The following is a 17456-nucleotide window of genomic DNA, read 5'->3' as shown; positions in this document are numbered from 1 at the left end:
TTTCCAGTATATCACATTGCTGGTATTTTTATTTCTTCTTCTTTACCATGCCTCCTAACCTTTACTGTTACTCTCGAACTCACCCTAGAATTATGTAAATTCCTTCCATAATGCATAACGTTAGATGATATCATGTTGATAAACAACCAATTGAGGATAATAACCTCGACTTGGAAACTTGAGAGTATGTAGTTTGTTAATTATGGTCTAACTGAGGTCTTTAACTCTAGATATGGAGAAACTTCTGTACCACAGAATCAACCGTCTATGATACCATATTATTTTATACCTGGTTTATATCCAGCGTCAGATCCTAGAGTCAGATTACAGGTTTTCAAGTTCCATTTTATTGATTTCCTCCTTGTATGAGCTATCATAAATTGCTTGACCTCTTCAAAGCTTAGTTTCCTCACCTGAAAAACAGGTGTAATAAAAGCACCAACTTCGTAGCCTTGTTTCAAGGAACAACTGAAAGTGTAGGCAGAGAACTCTGCACGGTGCCTAGCATGGTGTAAGCATGCTATGATGTGAGCTCTTGCTGCCAGCTGTGCTGTGTGTTTTGTTTTTGTTATTCCTACTTGTATTTAATCACAGGTATTCATACTCCCTTAATATAAGGTCTGACCCTCTAGTCCCAGTGTCGTCGTCATCATCTTTTTATAACCTTTAGCAGCAGCATATAGATCATCTCTAGAACACTGATGAGGGTTTGCCGTCAAACAGGCTGGTTTGGGGTGAGTGAGGGTGCAGGGACTGTGTGTTGCCATCATCGTTAGTGAAGGTGAATGTTTAGGTCTGTGCCTGGCAGGCAGCTCTGTAATTCATCATCCAGCTTCCTATGTTGGAATGACAGAGATGGCACTTTGCGGGTCAGCTGAAATAGTAGAGCATGTTCTCCCGTTGGTTTATAGCTTCTTAGGGTCAGTGAGAGCTGGGGTTAATTCCATGAGGGAATCCATGGACTGTGACATGAATTCCATCCGTCGTTCATAAATTATGAAAGAAATTCTAGGAACTGCTTTTGGGGTTTTAAAGCTCTGGGCCAGAAGGTTAATTACTTGCCTACAGTTCCAACCAGCTTTCCGTGTTAATAGATACCGGCTGTGTTGGCCCTTCTGTTCTAGGCTTGCTTGCACACTGTTATTTGAATGTAGTAATAAATCACTGTCTTAGGAAATATTTAATTTTTTAGTAACTACCTGTGATCATCTCAGAAATAAAGAATTGGTATATCATGGTTTGATAATACTTGGATTTTAGCCACTGTTTTTCCTTCTTCTCTAATAGTTTTTCTAAAGGAATTTTTTCATTCTTTGTAGAATATTTATCCAAAGTTAATAAAAACAGTAGCTATAAATAATTATAAGTAACTATAAGGCAACAATTACAATTAGTCATAAACAAAAATAAACAATTAACAGTCATTGTAAACACAAATGAAAATTTAAACATGTCTTTTCACATTTTTATAATTAGATAACCCCTATATTTTGAGAGGGAATTTATTTTGCTATCTTTATTTTCTAAGTGGTTAATTACTAACGTTAGGTCAAATCACATATTCTTTTACCCACAGGTAATCTAAGAGTTAACAGAATAGTTGAGTATAGAATCTGCATAGAAATAAAAGATTTCCTCTACGCACCCCCCCATCATACTTCAGAGATTGAGATGGAGAGCTTCAGATTTTCCCTAAGAAGTCTTACTCATAGGTAGAGTCTTGAACTCTATGTATGATTCTTATTTTCTCAGTGTGATTTTGATACTTCAGATAATTTCTGATCAACCACATCAGCGGAATAAACCATTTTTTCCTCTTTTCTGTATTTATCTCTTCCCTGGTTGATTTTGGGCTAGTAACAAACATATATAACAACTTAAGAGGGAGAGACATTCATTTTGACTTTCATTGGTAATGTGATTATCTTTTTTTTTTTTTTTACTTTTTTTGAAAATACCAAAGGCCCTAGTTTTTTAATGCAAAAATTATAATGCTTATGTCAAGGTTAGTCATAGGCTGGGCTATGGGGCACATAGGGAAGAGTGAGGGAGTGACATTGTCTTGGAATATAGTGTGATGAACAGTCATCAAATGAATTAATAGTACAGTCACAGGGACCATGATAAGATGGATCATTTAAAATATATCATCATTTATGTAACTCTATTTTTATCATTTCTTTATTTTTTTTTTTGATCTACTGGGATCCTCAAAAACGGAAGTGGCCTATGCAGTGATTTTCATTATTGAAACTGTATTTCAGCAGCTTTATTGGTAAATTATTAGCTAATATTATCAATAGCTGCCTCTGTTAAATCTGGAACACAGCATTTTTTTTTTTTTTTAGTTTAGGAAAACCGAAGGAGATTTGATTGCCTCGGATACGTGCTTTCTCCTACCATTGCTACCATGTTTCCCCTCAAGAACAGCTTCTCTGTGTGTTGTTTTTCTGTAGTTCTGAGTTGTGCCTCAGGCCTGGGGGAGGTTTTATAGCTTTTCTAGGTTTTGGATAAGAGAATAGTTTTCTGGGTTCCTTGCTGCTCACAGTTTTATACTCTTGATTCTTCCTTGCTGGCCCTGTGAACAGGAAAACCCCTCTGTGTGCAGGCACCTAAGGTTTAACTGCTGCATCACTGCGTGACCACTCTTCACAAACTATGCTCGTAAATACTGGGTTAAATAAAACTTCTGGTAGAAATTCCTAAAGACAGAAAACTACTGGGTGAAAAGATTAATGATTTTCCCACCAAAATCTGACTCCCTAACAGCAAAACCAAATCAGTGGTTACCTTATTTTACTTACCAACCTTTCTGTAAAGTGTCTCTTCACATAGCAGTGTGGAGAACTCCATGTAGGAGTTTTTCTTTCTGGTCAGAACCTTTAAAACTTCCTCAGTGTCTGGATTGTGCTGAGGTTTCTCCTATTAAACAATCCACTTTGCTTCTGTCAGCACCCATATCGAGGACCTGAGGAAGGCGTCTTGCTCCCTTCAGACAAAATGACATGTAATGGGGGTCATTTACATACCTGGTTGGCCCAAGCCAGGGCATCCTGAGTAGGAAACCTTTTACTTTCTCTTCCTAGTTCATTATGTTTTTAAAATATTCATTAACTGTTGTCCTTTCGTATTCTGCATCTCATATCCTGTTTTGTTTGCATCAGTAAAACTGTTTTTGTTTTGCCCTCCACCCATAAGTAGGTCTGGCTCTTTTATTATTTCAGACTAGAAAGTTAGTGGGCATATGGCTCTCCTGTTTTTCTTCTTCCCAGTGAACCTCACCTCACTTGATTTGGCATCTTTTCAGAAATGAGGATGGGATACCGTAACTGAAGACTCTTAAGGAAAATAATGCATGTTTTACTGTTTTGGAGCTCCATAGAAACTTGCATTTTTTTAAAAAAAGACTCAGTTTGTTTTGATTCAGGTGGCCAAAGCAAAGGTCCCCTCAGTCACCTTTTGATTTTTACATTTTATGGCCCACTTCCTTACAGTAGTAAACTCTTTAAACTTTTAAAAGTAGAGTATTTCTGTAATTGTAAAGTTCAGATTTTGTTGTCTTTTTTTTGAAGATGGCAAGTGAAATGCCACAGGATTTGATGAATAGTATTCCAGGACTAACTACGTGGGGTTCAGTGAGGTCAGTGGGGTGTCGTGACTCTTTTCGGTGCAGAAGAAAAGTATTTCAATTCATAGCAAATTGCCAAGAATGAACTTGAGCTACTCCCATTAGTCAGCATAACATTTCACTTCTCTCTATGGTGTGCTGCTAATTTATTACATGCTCCATAGGTTGAGGGGTTTGGAATGGTGGAATTGGAAAAAATGATTGGGTAGTGCTTACACAATTATATCTTTGGTTTAATTTTCATTTAGAATGAGTGACTTTGATGTTTTGTAACAATTTCCTTAGTCCACAATAGCAGAATAAGCCAGTCCCATGATATTTGTGAAAATCAAATATAAAGTTCTAAGGAATTCCCGTATAATATATATATTTTGAAGTTCAACCATGTGGAACCATCTGAGAGTATTTTTCATGAAACATACACTTCTGAGGTTTGCTTTTTCATTTGAAAGTGGCCGTGTCCAAAACTTAATTTTAGAAAAATCAAAGTAAAAATTAAAACTATGGCTCCAAAATCCTTAAACATTATGTAATTTAACTCTTTAAACATTATTTATTTTGGATTCATCGAAAATAAGAGTTTGACCTTATTCCATCTTAAATTGCATTTTCTCTGTATGTACATTTTTTCATATTTTCAGAGATTTATGGGAGTTCCCTGAAATCTATATAGGTTTTTAAAAATACACTAACAGAATAAAAGTTAAAATTATTAAAATGCTTTCTGGAAATAGTCTGTTTTTACTTTAATCAAAATGTCTTAAAACATACATTGTGTAGTAAACTTTTCCACTTGTTTAAAAATCTCTCAAAGTATAAGGCTCATTGGCCGTACGCTTTTTTAAAAATTGTGGTAAAGGGACTTCCCTGGCGGTCCAGTGGTTAAGACTTCGCTTTCCAGTGCAGGGGGTGCGGGTTCGATCCCTGGTCAGGGAGCTAAGATCCCATATGCCTCGTGGCCAAAAAACCAAAACATAAAACAGAAGCAATATTGTAACAAATTCAATAAAGACTTTAAAAATGGACCACATCAAAAAAAATCTTTAAAAAAAATTGATTACGGTCAATATTACTAAGTTTTTTGCATTCAGTGTGTTTAGTGGTATGAAATAATATTTGATTTCTGAGCTTCTGACAAAGTGATCAAGTTCATATCTAAAATTAAATCCATGGTCTAAATTTAAGAATATCAAGATATCTAACATAGGTATATCAAAGTTTGCAATATTTTTCTGTACTAATTTCATGTTGTGTAAACATAGACCTTTAGAAAGGATTTGGTCAAGAGGGACGTTGAGGTGATTACATGGCAATAGATGGATGTTCAGTGGTTTAGTGGCTTTAAGATCTTTCCTTTTATCATGAAGATTCATGCTAGCCTGAATTCCCTTCACACATTTTAAGGTATTGTTTTAATATTAGTATGCTAATCCTTTAGTGAGGCCTGGAATTCTTCTGATGTGTTTAATTATATTGCACAAAATAATGGTAAAGTCAATAAATTCTAATATTAATGGCCTATATTAAACTAGAATCAGATTTTTTTCCTATTGTTTTTGCCCATACTTGCCAGTGGATGGTTGTGGTCATAATGCATTTTCTTTGTAAAAGACTCAAGGTAACTTATTTGGGGACCAGGCTAGACTCTGGTAAAGTCTTCCATGTGGCACCCAGATGTCCCCTTTCATTACCACCAGCTGCCTTTGGAAGGCCATCTGCAATTTTCTGGAGCTCTTTTCTGAATATCCACACAGCCCCTCTTGCATATTTCAAATACTTTTAAGCTTTTTCTGTCTCAGGTGTGCCAGCAGTGAGAATTTGGAGGCACCTATTTCAAGTCCAGTAAGCTAAAATGCTTCCAATTCAATGATTAAGGGTCACAAAAAAGTGTGCTTGAATTGGCATCTAGGTACTACATTCATTCAATTCTTTTGCCTTTCCTAATGACCTTTTCCTAAGTCCTTTTCCTGTGCACTCCCACCAGAGGCCTTTCTTAAACCTATCTCCTTGTTTTATTTTCTTCGTACAATGTCAGTATCTGGAATTATCTTATGTTTTTTTCTTAATGTTTACTTGTCTTTCTCATTACACTAGTAAAATTGAAGAGGCTGTGATTTTGTGAATCTGTTCGCAACTGCATTCCCAAAAGCCCAGGACAGTAAGTAGAAGGTGGTATGTGCCCAAAAAGTATCTATTTAATGAATGAATAAATTAGCTTCATGGACTGCCTACTTTGTGGCACCTTGTAAAGTCAGCTTAAAATCAACCTTTTACAGTTGTCATCATGTTTCTGTATGTTCCTTGATGTTTTTGAAGAAAACACAAGTGGACTTCAATGATATTCAGTGTCAGAACATAATTTAAAGAAAGAAGCAGATGCAAAGAACTCATCTATTTTCCTTAGTTAAATGAGAAATATTTTGCTGTTAAGTACACTTCAATATTATTTATGTTACTATGCTTATTGAATCTAGCTACTGGTAGCTAAATCTCACAGTGTAGTATGGGATATTTGCCAGTACTGTTTTTCCCTTCTAAATGTTGAAGGTGGTTACCTATAAGTAGTTCTCAAGGCATAGTTTAATATTATGTCAGTATTTGCATCCGCTTGGGATCTGCTTTGAGATATAACATAACATTCCTAACCTGCCCCTGACTTTTTCCTGATGAGCTTTGGTAACTAAAAGAATGCCTCGGTGTACCAGTCAGAAAGATCTGGTTAATGTCAGCTGTAATTGCAAGAAGCAGAGTTTTTGTCAGTAACTTTAGAAAGTCTAACCTAATTTATATAAAATACTAGCCATATTATTAATTTATGTTATGGTATAAGAGTTAAGGATTAAGGGTTAAAATTCTGATTCCACTATTTAATAGTTGTGTCATCTTGAGCAAATCACTTATCTTTTCTGTGCCTACTTTCCTCATTTGTAAACTAGAGATATGAATTCCTAGATCATAATGTTGTTCCAAGAAATAGAATTACTAATATACCTTAAGTATTCTGAACCGTAGAACAGAGCCTCCTATTAGGCTCTGTGTGTTTCAGCTATTGCTTGTATTATTTCCATTTACGTTGGTTTTTAAGCTCAATTTTTTTAGCTAGTTTTAAGATAAACTAATTTTCATGTTAGTCAGAATTTGAATATTGCTATGAGCCTAGGCAAAATGTAAACGGTCAGTATGTAAATCTACCAGGTATTTAAAAGTAATCGTTACTTGGATTTGCACCATATTGTACATCAGAACCTATGTACTGGCAGTGTTCAAGCAAGAAAAAAGATCTGTTCTTAGAGTTAACTCAAGAAAATTCCTGTTCATACCAGGATAATTTTATATGTAGACAAAAATATTTCCTGGAAACTTACTCATCACAATAACTTGCAGTAATGAGGGAAAATATCACATGCATAATGTGAAAAAAAACCCCTAAGAATAACAGCTTGTCTTTAATATGCAAATTAGACAAATAACTTTACTATTTATCAACATGTTGACTTATACACGTAACCTTCAGCTTTAGATTGTGTAGGACAGCAGGTAGCTTTGTCCTCAGAGTCTAAGAGAGGCAGGCTTGCCCTAAACATGCTCCAGCCAAAAGGGTAGAGAGGGTAGCAGCTTAATGTAGCCTAGGCTGATTTGCAAACCTCATACTCTAGTTTTCAAATAACTTCTGTTTATCAAAGCCATTTACCAGTGACATCCTTTAAAACTGGAGTTATATCCTGGGGTAGTGGAATGAATGAGTGGAGTGGGACTTACCCAAGTTTCCCAAACCTATCAACTCGGTATCACTGGATCTCAGGGTTGGAGTGGGGATGGGGTGGAAACACTGACCGTCTAGAGTACCAGTTTCTCTCCTGAGCAGTCTACACAGGCCTCGCAGACAGCAGGCAGACAGACAGACATCAGTGAAGATAATAATCGCCTCCATTATGAGCAGGGTGATTGTATGAGTGTGCTAGGACTGTAACAAAGTACCAGAGAGTGGCTTAAACAACAAAAATTTGTTGTCCCGCTGTTCTGGAGGCGAGGTGTTGGCAGGACTGTGCTCCCTCTGAAGGCACCAGGGAAGGATCTGTTCCAGGCTTTTCTTCCGGCTTCTGGTAGTTCCTTGCTGTGGCAGCGTAACTCCACTCTTCACCTGGCATTCTCCCTGTGTGTCTCTGTCTCTACAAGGCCATGTTCTTACAAGGACACCAGCCAGATAAGATTAGGGACCCAGACTACTCTAGTAACATTTCCAGCAGCCTTGTTTCCAGATACGGTCATATGCTGAGGTACTGGGGTTAGGACTGCAACATGTGAATTTGGGGGGCACAGTTCAATCCGTAACAGGTGACCATACGTTTTTATTGTCCCAGTTGGGTCACTCGTGTAAGTGAAAGGGAGTGCTACTTGTCGTGTGGTAACTGGCATAGAGACTGCTTTAAACAAACCTGAATGTTTGGTCCCATTTTTCAGAGGTTCAGTGAGGTTGCATGACTTCCCCAGAGTTACACCTAGGAGAGGATGAGCAGTATTCAAACTCAGAACAATCAGATTCTGAAAGAGGAGAAAAAGCTCATGTCTGTAGTGGAAATTTCTGTATTATGACACCAGGTAAAATGGGGAATGAATTTGTTTTGTTCCATTCTCTAAAATTCCTTAGTATTATCTATATTTCTTTCCTTGCTTAATCAATTTTGGCTATCATGAAAGAAAATAATAATTCAATATACTACATTAGGTTTAATTAACATATAACCTGATGACTGTAAATCTTTGATTTTTTTTTTTTTTTTTTTTTTTGCTGGCTATTCTATTGGTATTTGGAGAGTAATACCACACATAAAGCTCTGTGATACAAAGAGAATAGCTGTGAATATTAATTTATGATTGCTAAAAATTTGTGAAACAACTTTTCGTGTCAACCACTTTACTGTTTATCATGCTTTATCTATTATCTAGATTGATTTGATTGTTAATAGATAAATAGGAATGAAACATTTTAGCATTCTTCTTAGCATTAATGTAAAACATTTACTTTGAAAATCTAAAAAATTACTTTGCTTTTTGTACTTTATGAAGAAGAAAATAAAAAATTACCTGGACTTCTATGATGCAGGAGTTACTCCCATGAGCATTAGCATCTTGCGGTTTTCTTCCAGTTCTTTTTCTCTGTGTGTGCATGGTTGAAGGTTAATGATTAAGAAATCAATTAATAATCGTTCCTGCTACTACTTCTGCTGCTGATGCTATGAATATTATTTTCATTCTTGCTGTCACCTTCAAGGAAGAAAATTCTAGAAATATCAGAGAAGTGAAATTAATATGACTTAAGAGGTTAGATGTAGGGAGAAGTGAGTAAAAAAAGGGCATCTTGAATGGCTGTTTAAGTTTCTTATTTGGTAGCTGGATGATTGTGGTATAACTAATCAGGACAGGATATACAGGACACATAGGATCAGAGGATAAAGCTCATGAATGCTGAATTTGAGTTGTTTGTGAGATATCCAAATGAAGATACCGGGTGGGCATATGGATATCTCAAGACAGAGGTTCAACAGAGAGATCTGGAATAAAGATAAACACATATTATTGACTTAAGGTTAAAATAAAATTATATTTTCATAGTTTTTCAAATAAATTGGACTCTAAGCCTTTATCTTTCGTGTGTATGAAAAGCCACACCTTCCCAGGTTCACAGCCATAGTAAAGTAAAGAATCCAGGTCGATTTACTTAGTGCAAAAGTTGATTTTTGTCTCACAGAAGAAATTGGCAAGTCTGGATAATTCATTAAAGAGTCCTGTTCTCGTTAGTGTTGCCATTGTTATTTTTAGGTTTCTGTTTTTGTTTTTTCTATCTTGGGTGGTTGTCATTCTCTCACAGTGCCCACTTCAGAGAGAGTTCACAGGGAGTGACCTGAACGCTCCTCAAGGAGAGGCGGGTAAGTTGCTGCGCTGGGAGCTCTGCCCCAGTTGCTTCCATGTGATGTCACCGCCAACAACACAGGGTTCAGAGAACAGGGCAAAGCCCCCTGTGCCATGCAGCCTCCAGGCCCAGGAACGTGGCTGGACATTTTGTGAAGCAACTGGGGAGAGGTCAGGGAAGGCCATGATGAAAAGTGACCATTGGATTGAGCCACTAGGAGCTCATCGTTGACCTGAGGGGGGCGTTCGCTGGCATAACTCGGGTAACACGTGATTGAACGAGAATGAGAATCAAATGGGATGTGAGAGAGCAGAGGATCGGCACACCGCTTGTCAAAAGGCCTGTCTCTGAGGAGAAGGAAATGAAAGAATCAGTAAATGAAAGAATCAGTAAATGAAAGAATCAATAAATGAAAGAAACAGTAAGTGAGTGATTCTAAGTTACTGTCCCTTCTGAATAATTAGGCTTTGACCACTGGGCAGCTTCAGGTTCCTCCTGGAGATTAAATTTTGTCATATTTTTGTCAGCTTACAGTAGAATTTTTTAGAAAGTGTGATGTGTATAAGTATGCTTGCTTGTTTAAAAAAAATGGTTTGGCTGTTTTCTAAATAATAATCTCTAGAAGTAACATCTACTCAGTTATAACAGAACATGGTTCTGTTTAACATACACCAATTTTATGAAGTTCTTTTAAAACTCATCTCCTTAACTGAGATAGACTATGAAATCTTTTTTTTTTTTTAAACAGCTTTATTGAGGTATAATTCACATATCATACAATCTACCTAAAGTGTGCAATATGTTGTTTTTAGTATATTCATAGATATGTGCAGCTGTCCCTACAGTCAATTTTAGGACATTTTCATCTCCCTAAAAAGAAACACTTCACCCGTTAGCTATCACTCCTGTGTTTCCCATCTCCACCCCCAGACCTAGACAACCACTAATCTACTTTCTGTCCCTATTCTGGACTTCCATATGAATGGAATCATATAATATGTGGCCTTTTGTGTCTGACTTCTTTCACTTAGCGTAATGATTTTTTTGAACGTCTTTATTGTAGTATAATTGCTTTACAATGGGGTGTTAGTTTCTACTGTATAACAAAGTGAATCAGCTGTACGTATACATATATCCCCTCCCTCTTGCATCTCCCTCTAGGTGGACACAAAGCACTGAGCTGATCTCCCTGTGCTATGCTGCTGCTTCCTACTAGCTATCTGTTTTACATTTGGTAGTGTATTTATGTCCATAATACTCTCTCACTTCGTCCCAGCTTACCCCTCCCCCTCCCAGTGTCCTCAAGTCCATTCTATACATCTGCGTCTTTATTCCTGTCCTGCCCTGAGGTTCTTCAGAACCCTTTTTTTTTTTTTTTTAGATTACATATATATGCGTTAGCATACGGTATTTGTTTTTCTCTGACTTAATTCACTCTGTGTGACAGACTCTAGGTCCATCCACCTCATACAAATAACTCAATTTCGTTTCTCTTTATGGCTGAGTAATATTCCATTGTATATATGTGCCACATCTTTATCCATTCATCTGTCGATAGACACTTAGGTTGCTTCCATGTCCTGGCTATTGTAAATAGAGCTGCAATGAAAAATGTGGTACATGACTCTTTTTGAATTATGGTTTTCTCAGGGTATATGCCCAGTAGAATTGCTGGGTCATATGGTAGTTCTATTTTTAGATATTAAGGAACCTCCATACTGTCCTCCATAGTGGCTGTGTCAATTTACACTCCCACCAACAGTGCAAGAGGGTTCCCTTTTCTCCACACCCTCTCCAGCATTTATTGTTTGTAGATTTTTTGATGATGGCCATTCTGACCGGTGTGAAGTGATACCTCATTGTAGTTTTGATTTGCATTGCTCTAATGATTAGTGATGTTGAGCATCCTTTCATGTATTTGTTGGCAATCTGTATATCTTCTTTGGTGAAATGTCTATTTAGGTCTTCTGCCCATTTTTGGATTGGGTTGTTTGTTTTTTTAACATAGAGCTGCATGAGCTGTTTGTAAATTTTGGAGGTTAATCCTTTGTCAATACTTTGTTCGCAAATATTTTCTCCCATTCTGAGGGTTGTCTTTGCGTCTTGTTTATGGTTTCCTTTGCTGTGCAAAAGCTTTTAAGTTTCATTGGGTCCCATTTGTTTATTTTTGTTTTTATTTCCATTCCTCTAGGAGGTGGGTCAAAAAGGATCTTACTGTGATTTTTGTCATAGAGCGTTTTGCCTGTGTTTTCCTCTAAGAGTTTTACAGTGTCTGGCCTTACATTTAGGTCTTTAATCCATTTTGAGTTTATTTTTGTGTATGGTGTTAGGGAGTGTTCTAATTTCATTCTTTTACATGTAGCTGTCCAGTTTTCCCAGCACCACTTATTGAAGAGGCTGTCTTTTCTCCATTATATATTCTTGCCTCCTTTATCAAAGATAAGGTGACCATATGTGTGTGGGTTTGTCTCTGAGCTTTTTATCCCGTTCCATTGATCTATATTTCTGTTTTTGTGCCAGTACCATACTCTCTTTATTACTGTAGCTTTGTAGTATAGTCTAAAGTCAGGGAGCCTGATTCCTCCAGCTCCGTTTTTCAATATCAAGATTGCTTTGGCTCTTTGGGGTCTTTTGTGTTTCCATACAAAGTGTGAAATTTTTTGTTCTACTTCTGTGAAAAATGCCATTGGTAGTTTGATAGGGATTGCACTGAATCTGTAGACTGCTTTGGGAAGTCTGGTCATTTTCACAGTGTTGATTCTTCCAATCCAAAAACATGATATGTCTCCATCTGTTTGTATCATCTTTAATTTCTTTCATCAGTGTCTTAGAGTTTTCTGGATACAGGTCTTTTGTCTCCGTAGGTAGGTTTATTCCTAGGTATTTTATTCTTTTTGTTGCAGTGATAAATGGGAGTGTTTCCCTAATTTCTCTTTCAGATTTTTCATCATTAGTGTATAGGAATGCAAGAGATTTCTGTACATTAATTTTGTGTCCTACTACTCTACCAAATTTAGTCAGTAGCTCTAGTAGTTTTCTGGTAGCGTCTTTAAGATTCTCTATGTAAACTGCAAACAGTGACAGTTTTACTTCTTCTTTTCCAATTTGGATTCCATTTATTTCTTGTTCTTCTCTGATTGCTGTGGCTAAAAATTCCAAAACTATGTTGAATAATAGTGGTGAGAGTGGGCAACCTTGTCTTGTTCCTGATCTTAGAGGAAATGGTTTCAATTTTTCACGATTGAGAACGATGTTGGCTGTGGGCTTGTCACATATGGCCTTTATTATGTTGAGGTAGGTTCCCTCTATGCCTACTTTCTGGAGCGTTTTTATCATAAATGGGTGTTGAATTTTGTTGAAATGTTTGTCTGCATCTGTTGAGATTATCATATGGTTTTTCTCCTTCAGTTTTTTAATATGGCGTATCACGTTGATTGATTTGCATATATTGAAGAATTCTTGCATTCCTGGGAAAAACCCCACTTGATCACGGTGTATGATCCTTTTAATGTGCTGTTGGATTCTGTTTGCTAGTATTTTGTTGAGGATTTTTGCATCTATGTTCATCAGTGATACTGGCCTGTAGTTTTCTTTCTTTGTGACATCTTTCTTTGGTTTTGGTATCAGGGTGATGGTGACCTCATAGAATGAGTTAGAGAGTGTTCCTCCCTCTGCTATATTTGGAAGAGTTTGAGAAGGATAGGTGTTAGCTCTTCTCTAAATGTTTGATAGAATTTGCTTGTGAAGCCACCTGGTCCTGGGCTTTTGTTTGTTGGAAGATTTTTAATCACAGTTTCAATTTCAGTGCTTGTGATTGGTCTGTTCATATTTTCTATTTCTTCCTGGTTCAGTCTCGGAAGGTTGTGCTTTTCTAAGAATTTGTCCATTGCTTCCAGGTTGTCCATTTTATTGGCATAGAGTTGCTTATAGTACTCTCTCATGATCCTTTGTATTTCTGCAGTGTCAGTTGTTACTTCTCCTTTTTCATTTCTAATTCTATTGCTTTGAGTCTTCTCCCTTTTTCTTGATGAGTCTGGCTAATGGTTTATCAATGTTGTTTATCTTCTCAAAGACCCAGCTTTTAGTTTTATTGATCTTTGCTATCTTTTCCTTCATTTATTTTTCATTTATTTCTGATCTGATCTTTATGATTTCTTTCCTTCTGCTAACTTTGGGGGTTTTTTGTTCTTCTTTCTCTAATTGCTGTAGGTGTAAGATTAGGTTGTTTATTTGAGATGTTTCTTGTTTCTTGAGGTAGGATTGTATTGCTATAAACTTCCCTCTTAGAACTGCTTTCACAGCATCCCATACGTTTTGGGTTGTTGTGTTTTCATTGTCAAGTTTTTCTAGGTATTTTTTGATTTCATTTTTGATTTCTCAGTGATCTCTTAGTTATTTAGTAGTGTATTGTTTAGCCTCCATGTGTTTGTATTTTTTACAGATTTTTTCCTGTAATTGATGTCATTGTGGTCAGAAAAGATACTTGATATGATTTCAATATTCTTAATTTTACCTAGTTTTGATTTGTGACCCAGGATATGATGTATCCTGGAGAATGTTCCATGAGCACTTGAGAAGCAAGTGTATTCTCTTGTTTTTGGATGGAATATCCTATAACTATCAATTAAGTCCATCTTGTTTAATGTATCATTTAAAGCTTGTGTTTCCTTATTTATTTTCATTTTGAATGATCTGTCCATTGGTGAACGTGGGGTGTTAAAGTCCCCTACTATGATTTTGTTACTGTCGATTTCCCCTTTTTTGGCTGTTAGCATTTGCCTTATGTATTGAGGTGCTCCTATGTTGGGTTCATAAATATTTACACTTGTTATATCTTCTTCTTGGATTGATCTGTTGATCATTATGTAGTGTCCTTCTTTGTCTCTTGTAATAGTCTTTATTTTAAAGTCTATTTTGTCTGATGTGAGAATTGCTACTCCAGCTTTCTTTTAATTTCCATTTGCATGCAATATCTTTTTTCATCCCCTCACTGTCAGTCTGTATGTGTCCCTAAGTTGAAGTGGATCTCCTATAGACAGCATATATACAGGTCTTCTTTTTGTATCCATTCAGCCAGTCTGTGTCTTTTGGTTGGAACATTTAAGCCATTTACATTTAAGGTAGTTATCAATATGTATGTTCCTATTACCATTTTCTTAATTGTTTTGGGTTTGTTATTGTAGGTCTTTTCCTTCTCTTGTGTTTCCCACTTAGAGAAGTTCCTTTAGCATTTGTTGTAAAGCTGGTTTGGTGGTGCTGAATTCTCATTGCTTTTGCTTGTCTGTAATGGTTTTAATTTCTCCGTCAGATCTGAATGAGATCCTTGCTGGGTAGAGTAATGTTGGTTGTAGGTTTTCTCCTTTCATCACTTTAAATATGTCCTGCCACTTCCTTCTTACTTGCAGAGTTTCTCCTCAAAGATCAGCTCTAACCTTATGGGGATTCCCTTGTATATTATTTGTTTCTTTTCCCTTACTGCTTGTAATATTTTTTATTTGTATTTAATTTTTGATAGTTTGATTAATGTATGTCTTGGCGTGTTTCTCCTTGTATTTATCCTGTATGGGACTCTCTGCACTTCCTGGAGTTGATTGACTATTCCCTTTCCCATAATAGGGAAGTTTTCAACTATAATCTCTTCAAATATTTTCTCAGACCCTTTTTTTTCCTCTTCTTCTTCTGGGACCCCTATAATTCGAATGTTGGTGTGTTTAATGTTGTCCCAGAGGTCTCTGAGACTGTCCTCAGTTCTTTTCATTCTTTTTTCTTTATTCTGCTCTGCGATAGTTATTTTCACTATTTTATCTTCCAGGTCACTTATCCATTCTTCTGCCTCAGTCATTCTGCTATTGATTCCTTCAAGAGAATTTTTAATTTCATTTATTGTGTTGTTCATCTTTGTTTCTTTGCTCTTTAGTTCTTCTAGGTCCTTGTTAAACATTTCTTGTATTTTCTCCATTCTATTTCCAGTATTTCGGATCATCTTTAGTACCATTACTCTGAATTCTTTTTCAGGTAGACTGCCTATTTCCTCTTCATTTGTTTGGTCTGGTGGGTTTTTACCTTGCTCCTTCATCTGCTGTGTATTTCTCTGTCTTCTCATTTTGCTTAACTTACTGTGTTTCGGGTCTCCTTTTTGCAGGCTGCAGGTTCGTAGTTCCTATTGTTTTTGGTGTCTGCCCGCAGTGGATAAGGTTGGTTCAGTGGGCTGTGTAGTCTTCTTGGGGGAGGGGACTGGTGCCTGTGTTCTGGAGGATGAGGCTGGATCTTGTCTTTCTGGTGGGCAGGACCACGTCTGGCAATGTGTTTTGGGGTGTCTGTGACCTTATTATGATTTTAGGCAGCCTCTCTGCTAATGGATGGGGCTGTGTTCTTGTCTTGCTAGTTGTTTGGCATAAGGTATCCAGCACTGTAGCTTGCTGGTTGTTGAGTGGAGCTGGCTGTTAGTATTGAGATGGAGATCTCTGGGAGAGCTTTCACCGTTTGATATTACATGGATCTGGGAAGTCTCTGGTGGACCAGTGTCCTGAACTCAGCTCTCCCACCTCAGAGGCTCAGGCCTGACACCCGGCCGGAGCACCAAGACCCTGTCAGCCACATGGTGTATAGCACAGGGAACTCTTCTTGGGGCTCCGTGGTGATCTACTAGTGTTGGTGGGCCTCCTGCAGAGCCGGGGGTTGGCTGTGGCTCACCGCAGGGACAAGGACACTGGCAGCAGAAGTTCTGGGAGGTACTCCTTGGCATGAGCCCTCCCGGAGTCTGCCATTAGCCCCACCAAAGAGCCTTTAGCCTCTGAAATCTTTTTTAAAAAACAAAGTATCGGTGAAACAGTGATCCCTGTAATGTGCAGTATGGTGACAGAAGAAATTGATACAAAATCATTTTAACAGATTCTTAAAATTAGGAGATTTAATTTGGGCTCAAATATTAAAGGGAAAATGGAGTGAGCCTGAATGTTGCTTGTTTCTGAGTGCTGGAATTGCTCTGGGCTCACAGCCTCTCCGCAGGAGGGAAAGCCTCGTCCACTGGCCGTGCTCTGCCTGAGCCTTTTCTTGGCAATGCAGGAGTGTTTGTGGTGGCCAGGATCTGGTGCGGGAGGAGTGACGGTACATGCCTGCTTTGCTGCTTTAGATTTTTCTGACGGGAAGCTTTCCTTTATCTTGTAGGTGAGCGTCCCTATCAATGCCCTTACTGTGAAAAAGGATTCAGTAAAAATGACGGGCTGAAGATGCACATTCGTACTCACACCAGGGTAAGATTATATTCTCTCTCATTAATATTTATTATAAAATCCATACTTATTTTAAAAAGTTTTAACTTTACCTGAGAAAATAAAGGCAGTATATCCAAAATCATATGTTTATATTTATGATGAACATTTGGGGATAATTTTTTTAGACACAACAATGAAAGAAACGAAAATCGAAACTCCCAAAGCATCCCCATTCTTTGAATTGTGAACCAGTTTTTAGGAGTAATAGGAGCTATAAATGACAAACTGCCAAGTAAAAAGAATGTAGCATTTTAATACTGAAAAATATAAGCATGCTGTCTGGCAGAGTATTTGCCAGTAATTCAAATGCCAGCACTTCTTGAACAGAGGTGCGCCTGTCAGCATGTGACCATTAATTAATGCATATGAGCAAGTATATTTGCAAGAAAGACATTGAAAATAATTTGAATTATCATGGGAGGTGGCAAACAAGGAAGGACAGATTCTTGCTCTACAGGGCGTGCCCGGTGCTGTCTTTCATTCTTTTTTCCGAGGATGCCCTTTGTGCCTCTGCTGTCAGCACCTCTCACTGGACTATTGTCATTCTGTTATTTATGGCTTTTTCAGACTCAAGCATCTGCCTCACACGCTATAAAAATAAATGAGTGGCTCACCTTCCGTGCAGCTACATTTCTTACCTCAC

At 37.4% G+C, this 17456-nt stretch overlaps 1 protein-coding gene across 5 annotated transcripts in view; it reads left to right on the top strand.

Moving 5' to 3' along the window:
* PRDM5 (PR/SET domain 5) overlaps nucleotides 1-17456 on the top strand; it is a 204433-nt gene that overhangs the window by 140563 nt on the left and 46414 nt on the right. For 3 of the 5 annotated variants that reach the window (XM_059924242.1, XM_059924241.1, XM_059924243.1), the window contains one exon: nucleotides 16707-16792. The exons of the other annotated variants lie outside the window; for them this stretch is intronic. In XM_059924242.1, coding sequence (XP_059780225.1) covers nucleotides 16707-16792 — 86 coding nt within the window. The remainder of the gene's footprint in view (nucleotides 1-16706; nucleotides 16793-17456) is intronic. 5 annotated transcript variants of the gene reach the window in all.

The sequence above is a fragment of the Balaenoptera ricei genome, chromosome 5, assembly GCF_028023285.1.
Source record: "Balaenoptera ricei isolate mBalRic1 chromosome 5, mBalRic1.hap2, whole genome shotgun sequence".
In the NCBI taxonomy this organism is placed as follows: domain Eukaryota; kingdom Metazoa; phylum Chordata; class Mammalia; order Artiodactyla; family Balaenopteridae; genus Balaenoptera; species Balaenoptera ricei.
The sequence above is the reverse complement of the archived record's forward strand: the minus strand, read 5'-3'. Positions and strand labels throughout refer to the sequence as shown.